The sequence below is a fragment of the Syngnathus typhle genome, linkage group LG2, assembly GCF_033458585.1.
Source record: "Syngnathus typhle isolate RoL2023-S1 ecotype Sweden linkage group LG2, RoL_Styp_1.0, whole genome shotgun sequence".
Lineage (NCBI taxonomy): Eukaryota > Metazoa > Chordata > Actinopteri > Syngnathiformes > Syngnathidae > Syngnathus > Syngnathus typhle.
In genome coordinates this window covers 23,019,190-23,028,980 of record NC_083739.1, presented here as the reverse complement: position 1 = coordinate 23,028,980, position 9,791 = coordinate 23,019,190, and the positions used below count along the sequence as shown (strand labels likewise).

Here is a 9,791-nt window from a genome sequence, read left to right as displayed (position 1 = left end):
GAAAGGAGGTTCACACGGCGGCTGAAGAACGTACACCTATGGCCATATAAATAATGGGACTGCAATTTTCAAAGGCTGAATCTGTCGTCAGAGTCAAGCAGAATGTGTGAAATGTGAGTCACCAGAGTCAAATAAGTCAAAGAAATAAGGTTGTATGGTAGCTGCACTTGCCAGAATGTGAACACATGACTAGGTACGCTCTCCATCCGGTTGGGATGAGAAGAGATGGCTGGCACAGTGGTTCCTGCTCCCGAGTCAGTACAAGGTTTAGATGTAGTCGCTGGGTTAGTATAGGATCCACGATTGATCACGGAGCTGAAACATAGACTTTGAGCTACCACACATACAGAACTGTCATCACCTTGATCAGCTTGCCATCGCAGGAGTTGAGGGGCACCAGAAATAATTGTGGCAGATTGTGCAGTCACTGGAATGGTGAACTCAGTGGACCAGGCTTGCACCATAGGAGGTGAAAAGACAGGGACAGATGAAGTGGGGAAAACGCAGCCATGGGATGACACTAGAGAAACAGGTGCACTGAACATAAATAAATAAATAAATAAATAAATAAATAAATAAATAAATAAATAAATAAATAAATAAATAAATAAATAAATAAATAAATAAATAAATAAATAAATAAATAAATAAATAAATAAATAAATAAATAAATAAATAAATAAATAAATAAATAAATAAATAAATAAACGGGTGGAAGCAGCGTCGCTACGTCTCTCCATTTCAAGCAACATTGACAGCACCAAGCTAAGAAATTGTGACCCGTATTGGTTCGATGCAAAACAAAACAGATAATGACCACATAAGGAAAGATTCCGTATTGTACCAAACGATTGGCAACCCCACATGGAGCTCTCCTGATTGAGAAGTGGTCTTCAGCTACAAGGACCTTGGCGTCCACCTTTCCGAGGAGCTCACCTGGAGTCAAAAAAATTCATTTAATCAGATGCAGGGGTGCCAATTTTCCACTTTCTCCGTAGGCTGCGATGCGTCACACTGGGGGTGGGGGTGTCTTGGGGAGCTTCTACACTGTGTGGGCGTCGTGGCTCAGTAGTAGATTGTTGGCCTCTTAACTCTAAGGTTGTGGGGTTGATCCTCAACCCTGGTAACCATGTCGAAGTGTCCTTAAGCAAGACACTGAGCGATCCAGGGTGGGCCTGAAAGTGCCTTGCATAGCAGCAACCTCCCATTGATGTATGAATGTGTGTGTGTGTGGATGGGTGAATTGTGAAGCATTTTAAAGTGCTTTGGGCACCATGTGGTGTGGATAAAAGCGCTATATAAGTACAGGCCATGGCATAGTTTTACATGGCCTGTAGTTCTGTAGTGATACAAGAGGTGGGACTAAGTCACAAATGCGCACGTCCCAGGTAAGTAGCCTTATAAGTTAGTCACAAGATCAATTTCATAGCCTGGCAAACTACACCCACTGAGTGGGTCTGGGGCACAAGCCTTTCATTGTAGTGGCCTCGGTTCAAAATGAATTTGTTTACTTGCTGTGTCGTAGCGTTTGTGAGCAATGTCACACGTCTGTGTAGGAAATCCATCCAAGTTCAAAATGACGCACGGGAGAGGTGATAGTTGGTTGCATTCAGCATTAAACTCATTTTTCAATGACCAGAAACACATCATTAAATCTCCAGAAGCTGACGGCACTGGAAGCCTTTATTTAAAAGGAAATATATTTTCTGATGTCTATTCTGCTCTTTTCTGATTGGTTCATTTCACTGTCCATTTGCTCAGGTTTGTCCCACCTCAGAAATGCATACTCACCATACTCAATTGCCAGGCTTCGAAGTTCAAGCAAGTCGATTCAAGTTACTACTTAGCTCGAAAAGGACTAAAATGTAATTTACTTTTATGACTAAATTTGCAGATGCGCCAGGGGACGTGTAATAAAAAACGCTCTCGGTCCCCTGAGCGCCCATAGTAGCGCAGTTTATTAAACTACAAACCTGCTAAACAACATTTGCCCTGGTGTGAAAATTAAGATGTGCCTGTTTTTACACCAACCGCAGTCTACTTTCTGTGAAGATACATTGGGGGTGATGCAACTCGGTGTGTCGTAACACCCAGAGAAAATGTGATACGGCACCAAATATGGTGGTACTACACTTGTGCGAACAGCAATATGAAGTCACACTCATTCTTGCACTAAGCACACAAGCACCTGCTTACAAAATAGGGCCAGAGAGCCCAAGTCAAAGTCAAGTACGACAAAAAGAAGATGAACAACATTCATTGTCATTAACTGGCAGGCATCCATGGTACTCATGGGAGAACATGTTTGCACACCTTCTACAAGCAGTCAGTGTTCAAGTGGGTTTGTAATCAAGATGCAGTATTTCAAATAGCATAATGTCCTTCTGTAATATTCCACATGGAAAATACATGCATCTAAGCATCACCACCCAAATAATCTGGAATGAACTTGATAACTCCCAAGGGATTTAGTGTTGGGATACAGTGGTGGGAGAAGTACTGCAGCACTGCAAAAGAATGTAATGAATCCATCCATCCATTTTCTATCATATAGATCAGATTTAGTCAGATTTAAGTTGCATATACTATAACCATTTATGAACAATTCAACATCCAGAAAGCCTCTTGATACACATTGTGTTTGCATATCTTTTTTATATTCTTTGAATTTTGTTTATGTTTGTTTTTATTTTCACTTTCATTCATTTTTGGTTTTGGAAGTTTTGGTCCTCCATAAAGAAGAAGTACAACACGTTCTGAAACATTGGAGTTTTTATAAGGAACCGAAATTAGACTCCTCCAGGGGCGGGCGGTGGCTGTTGCGTAAGAACCTCCCTCAAATTAGATACTTCAAAAGAGGCTCTGCAAGTTTTGCCACCCAGTGGGTCTTTCACATTAACAAGCAACAACTGCAGATGATCTCGCAACAACTTCTACCCAGGTGAGCATTCCCGTCGTATGAATAAATCTTGATTTTTAGATTACCGTTTTTTTCCGTGTATAATGCGCGAAATTTAACTAATTTATTGTCCTAAAATCTGGGGTGCGCATTATACATGGGTACAATTAAAAAAATATATATATACCGTTTTTTTCCGTATATAGTGCGCAAAATTTAACTAATTTATTGTCCTAAAATCTGGGGTGCGCATTATACATGGGTACAAAAAATTTTTTAATTTTTTTTTTTTTAAATTTATTTATTTATTTATTTATTTATTTTTTTAAGTCCCAATGATCATCACACACGTAGGGAGGCGATGGGTCCCATTTTTATAGTCTTTGGTATGGTCTTAACTAGGCTGGATGTAATTTCTTTTGTTGGCGTTGATTTCTCCGACTGCCCATAAACGCACCACCGCGCTTCGTGCGCGCACGGGACAGCAAACGAGCAGGTGATCGAGCAAGCCTTGTCTGATACGAGAGCATTGCGGTCGCATGGAGCGTGTTTGAAGTGAACAGCAGAGAAGAAAGGAACAAGGCAAAGTGTTGTGAAATCAAATGCACAGAACGGATGCGCAAGACACGTCAGCTATATAAAGAGCGAGAGTTGTTTTCTTCCTATTAGTTTCAATTCACAGTTTAATTAGCAGTTTCAATCAGCAAATAACAAAATGCGTATTACAGGTAATATTTTATTTCACAACACTTTGCCTTGTTCCTTTGGTCTCTGCTGTTCATCCTAAAACACAAAGGCGCTCTTTAAGCAATGCGACAGTGAGCGCCCGGCGCGCTGCGGTTGCGCGACCGCACCAAATTAAGCTCCCTGCGCAGTGCGCACTGAGGTCCACTTAAATTTTAGAAAGTACATCAGGACTTTAAAAATATCTTCTAAATTTCAGCGACGGCTCTGTCACAATAATCGAGTTGGGCGGTCGGCGGCGCGCTACGGTTGAGCGTTCTCTCTCGCTCGCTCGCTCTCTCTCGCACACACGCGCACACACGCACACACACGCAAACCGGATATTATACGGAGGCCGCCATTACAGATGCGCAAGACACGTCAGCTATATAAAGAGCGAGAGTTCAGTTCTCTACCTAAATCCGTATTACAGGTAATATTTTATTTCACAACACTTTGCCTTGTTCCTTTCTTCTCTGCTGTTCACTTCAAACACGCTCCATGCGACCGCAATGCTCTCGTATCAGACGCTTGCTCGATCACCTGCTCGTTTGCTGTCCCGTGCGCGCACGGAGCGCGGTGGTGCGTTTACGGGCAGTCGGAGAAATCAACGCCAACAAAAAAAATTACATCCAGCCTAGTTAAGACCATACCAAAGACTATAAAAATGGGACCCATTGCCTCCCTGCGTGTGTGACGATCATTGGGACTTAAAAAAAAAAAAAAAAAAAAAAATAAATTTTTTTAAAGAAATTCATAAAAATTGGGTGCGTATTATACATGGGTACAAGCTTTTTTCCAGCATCAGCATGCCATTTTTAGGGGTGCGTACTATACATGGGGGCCCACTATACACGGAAAAAAACGGTATATATATATATATTTTTTTTAAGAAAATCATGGTACAACAAAACCAACAACAGGACTGACTGACAAAGACGTGGAACAAAAAGACAGGGTGACATTACCAAAGACAGGAACAGAAACCAAACAGACATCATGACAGTTTGATGATGATCCGACGGTGAGCGAGGGGCAGACAGGACTTAAATACAAAACACGTTACATTGATTGAGGTGACACAGGAAGGGACGGGCGACGCGAACAGAAACTATGGCAACCTAGACACATAGCAAAACTGGGGACGAGACATGACAAATCTCCCTCGAAATAAAACTTGAAATCACCTTTCTTCTTGTTTGTTGTCAATTGCGCATCGCATTCAGCCATCCTGCCCAACACACGTAGTCAGTAGAATTCATAATTGACAACACATTGTTTGATGCGATGGTGCAATCTTTGATGGTGTGTCATTGTCAAATATTGCTTGTTTTTTAATCTCCATCGCGGACCGGACGTCATACGGAGGCAGTATGACTGCGCATGCGCACTATGGATCCGATGCGCAGAACGGATGCGCAAGACACGTCAGCTATATAAAGAGCGAGAGTTGTTTTCTTCCTATTAGTTTCAATTCACAGTTTAATTAGCAGTTTCAATCAGCAAATAACAAAATGCGTATTACAGGTAATATTTTATTTCACAACACTTTGCCTTGTTCCTTTCGTCTCTGCTGTTCACTTCAAACACGCTCCATACGACCGCAATGCTCTCGTATCAGACGCTTGCTCGATCACCTGCTCGTTTGCTGTCACAATGTACCCTACACAAATCCGAAACATTTGTTGCGGCTCCGAGTCACGACGAGGGGCAAGTTTTGGTTTCCAAGGGTGTTTTTATTACTCTTCAACGTCTCTCCCATACAGAGCCGCCTTTTTCACGTCCGCACGCCTTTTTCACATGTCCGCACTGATCACGGTGGTGCCTTTACGGGCAGTCAGAGAAATCAACGGCAACAAAATTTTTTACATCCAGCCTAGTTAAGACCATACCAAAGACTATAAAAATGGGACCCATTGCCTCCCTGCGTGTGTGACAATCATTGGGACTTAAAAAAAAAAAAGAAATTGGGTGCGTATTAAACATGGGTACAGGCTTTTTTCCATTATCAACATGCCATTTTTATTATTTTATTATTATTTATTATACATGGGGGCGCATTATACACGTAAAAAAACGGTATATTGTGACTCTGTATTACGCACAATGGCAAAAAAGAGAGCTTTCTTTGGTCCACATGTTTTTCCCCCACTGAGCTTGCATACTGAATACATGCATGCATATTTTAAATTCCCCAACCTTGTCATAATTTGACAGGGTCAGATGTTCTGACACTTAACTTTTATTAACAATAATTGTGTTTGTATATAGGATGAAAAGGAAGATAATCCTTGATGTGGACACCGGGGTGGATGATGCTCAGGCCATCATGATGGCCTTGTCAGCGCCCGATGTGGAGATACTGGGAATCACCTGTTGCCATGGGAACACCCCTCTTGAGAATGTGCTAAAGAACACTCTCCGGGTTCTGAAGGTGTGCAACAGGCTGGATGTAAGTATCTACATGTTTCATTCCTCATTGAACAACACACACGCATTGGAGCTTTGATCACCTATCGAATTTCAAGATCCCAGTGTACGCGGGATGCTCACAGCCCCTCCTGTCCAACAAACAACACGCCAGCGATTACCATGGGAAGGATGGGCTGGGTGACGTGCCAGATCCAGATGCTCCAGGGTTGGAAGTGGTGCAGAAGGAAAAAGGTGTCCAGGCCTTGCTCAAAATGATCGAGCAAAACCAGGGAGAGGTAAGACAGGCAAGGCTAGTTTACATGCCTGGGCGGGAGTCATAGCAGGACTTCACTACATTTTTCTGTAGGTGACCCTGGTGGCGACCGCACCTCTGACCAACCTTGCAGTCGCAGTGCAACTGAACCCTTCCCTTCCCAAGAAGCTGAAGGCTTTGTACATCATGGGAGGCAACATTGAGTGTACCAGTCTATTCTTTCCAGACGTGCATTTTAATCAACCTCTTTTCCTCAGTGCTGTCTTGCATGACATGCTGTGATGTCTTCAGCCAGGGGTAACACCACAACATGCGGTGAGTTTAACTTTGTCGCCGACACGGAGGCTGCCTACATCGTGCTGGAACGCTACACCTGCCCCACCACCATCGCCTCCTGGGAGTTCACCTGCAGTAATAGCCTGCCATGGGTATGAAGTTAATTGTTAAATTGTTTTTTTTTTTTCTTTGACTTTTTTTTGCCTTTTGTCTATCCCTCAGTCTTTTTGTGACCAGTGGCTTTCTGTGACGACTGAGAAAGCCGCCTTCATGAAGAAGATTTCATCCCTTTCCATGACGGTAAGAGTCAGCCAGGGCTTCATGGTAGCATGCAACGTTTAAACTCGCAGGGGTGTCAAACTCATTTTTGTCGCGGGCATCATTGTAGCCATTGTTTCCTATTTAGGAAAATCAGAGACTAGTAAAAATTGTTCAAATATTTTAAAAAGCTTGCTAGCAATATCTTTATTTTTTGAAGTGAAGACAATTTGTAGTCAATGCACAATTTGCCTTTGCGATGGTATATCTGATATCCATGATATCTGGTATCATGGTTCAAAGGGGCATAAAATATTACACAGACGTGTAACATTATGACCCCTTTGAGGTGACACAATTCAAGTTTACTCATCTTCCGAGCCAAATTTGACTGCCGTGTTAATGCATTTTCTGAAGGCATTGATTCGATTGCAGATGGACAGTTGTCTTAAAAAGTTGTAATCGATTCGTTGCCCTGAGAATGAAATGATCTGGATGAATGAGAATGTTCACAAACATCAAAATGAAAGTCGTTATCACTCTTCATGCAATGGCAGAAAGCTCGGTCAGAGGAATACCAGAAGGAAATCACAGCAGGACAAGGGTTCAATGCTTGTGACACCTATGCCCTGGCCGCTGCTATCAATGACTCACTCATCACAGAGAGCGAGCAGGTAAATGACAGTTGTTTTTCATAACCTTGTAAAATGGAAACAAATCTACCTGGTCTCTGCTTGTGCTGGACCTTCAGGTCGCTGTGACTGTAGAGCTAGATGGGACCTGTACCCGAGGCATGATGGTGTTGGATTACATGGACCTGTTGAAGAAGAAACACAAGGTAACCATTATGAAGAAAGTTGACTTGGAGAAGTTCAAGCAGATGCTCATCAATGCACTACAATAGAATGATTTGTAACAGCCAAGATTGGAACTTAACTCAGTCAGTCAAATAAAGTTTTAATTCAAAACAGATTGGGGTTTTTTTGATCGGTTTAAGGACATTGTTCACATATTTGTTCTTGGCTGTCCTTCTCCTGCTGTTTCCCTGTGTCTCCTCTGCTGGTTTATCTCCAGGGTCTCGCCACTTCCTGTCAATATTTTCCCTCTAGTCTTGGACTTATCTTGCACACATCCATCATCTTTCCCACATCATCCACTCAACATCTTGCCGATTTTGTCTTTTTGTACAGACTTATAAGGCCCTGAGTTTTTCTACCGGCTTATAAGGACATGAACTGTTCTACGGAATTATAAGGACATGAACTTGTGATCATGCTGTGATTAGCAGTTTCATTCGCACTCAATCCATCAATGTTTCCTTGTTGTGTTTGTCTGTTTTCCATGCAAAACTTTTATTCCCCACATTCCATCCATTCATCCGTTTTCTGTACCGCTTGTCCCCACGGGGGTCACGGCCGTGCTGGAGCCTATCCCAACTGTCATTGGGCAGTTGGCGGAACAGGTTGCCAGCCCATCGCAGGGCATACAGAGACAAACACCCATTCACACTTGCTCTCACACCTATGGGCAATTTGGAGTGCTCAATCGTTTGTTTTTGGGATGTGGGAGGAAACCGGAAGACCCAGAGAAAACCCACGCAGGCACGGGGAGAACACACAGGCGGAATCGAACCCACACCATGCTTCCAACCACAGCCTTATTTGTTAGGCAAAACATCTTCCATTTTCAAACGAGCCAAGGCTAACGTCAAGCGTCAGGCAACATACGGGATAGGTTGCTTTACAACCTTCGTGACTTCTTCTTCAGTGGGGAGGTTGTCCAGGTGAAGGTTGCGTTCTACTTGAGGCAGGCAGTCTATGGCTTTGTCGTTGACTGCGGCTGGGCGGTCGAGGACGCTGTTGAGATGTTCAGCTCGTCTCTCCAGTATCTGCTTTCTTCTTAATCAGCAGCTGAGTCCCATCTGCATTGAGGAGGGGCGAGGATCCAGAGGACTGAGGTTCGTAGAGCTCCATGCTTCCATAAATTTTAGTGCATCAACTCCATTTTGATGCTCCAATTTTTTACAGTACCTTCTGCAATGTGCTCAAGTACTAGTCATTGCTGTTTGTGCATCATATGAACTTTTTTCAACATAACTATCAGATGTCCTACTTTGTGAGTCTACCGACAAACATTTTCGTTCGTACAGCAAAGGCAGAGTTTTAGTAAACCAAGCATTTTAATTCTGAAAAATAGCCACCAAAATAACTCTTGTAAGAAATTAGATCACCAATATGCTCCAGGTCATATGTAAGAATATAATGACTATAATTAACTGTGGAAAGCTTAAAATAGCATGATTCAGCTTTTTAAAAATGATTCTTTGGCTTTGGAATTTCATCCAGCCTCACTTCCGTCGTTAACAAAATTCTGTGTGGGTGTGGTTGTTTTGTGAGCAAAACAGATGTGTGCTCATTCTTGGCTTGTGTTTTTTTGCGCTTGAGCTGGGCAGCATTTTTTACAGCCCCGTTTCGTTCAGCGGAAATTATGAAAAGAGAGGAGCTACGGCACGGAATGCCGGTGTGTCCTGAGAACGGTGCTTGGATTTGAAGCATCTCTAATGGGACAGGAGACCTGAATTCATACTCTGTGTTTCTATTCATCAATGGACGCCACAGCTGATTGTTTCCGTTTCGATTTTAGCTTGTTACAGACATTTGTGATGTCATGCACTGTGATCATGACACCTCTGATCCATTGTTGAAAGGACACTGCTCTTTCATCATAACCCCTTCGACTATCGAAATTGTATCAACTATTTCGGCAGACTATGCCGAAATAGTCGAATAATGTTTACCGTTTTTTTCCGTGTATAGTGCGCCCCCACGTATAATACGCACACTAAAAATGGCATGCTGATGCTGGAAAAAAGCCTGTACCCATGTATAATACGCACCCAATTTTTATGAATTTTTTCTTATGAAATTTTTCTTTTTTTTTTTCTTCTTT

General features: G+C 42.5%; 1 protein-coding gene across 1 annotated transcript; it reads left to right on the top strand.

Moving 5' to 3' along the window:
* The first annotated feature begins 2,783 nt into the window (after window positions 1-2,783).
* On the top strand, window positions 2,784-7,812 carry LOC133147146 (inosine-uridine preferring nucleoside hydrolase-like). The gene is made up of 8 exons (XM_061271217.1): window positions 2,784-2,941; window positions 5,894-6,074; window positions 6,151-6,330; window positions 6,402-6,513; window positions 6,600-6,736; window positions 6,807-6,884; window positions 7,400-7,516; window positions 7,594-7,812. The coding sequence occupies exons 1-8, from the start codon at window positions 2,916-2,918 to the stop codon at window positions 7,744-7,746; spliced, it is 984 nt and encodes a 327-aa protein (XP_061127201.1). The 5' UTR covers window positions 2,784-2,915; the 3' UTR covers window positions 7,747-7,812.
* Window positions 7,813-9,791: the final 1,979 nt, after the last annotated feature.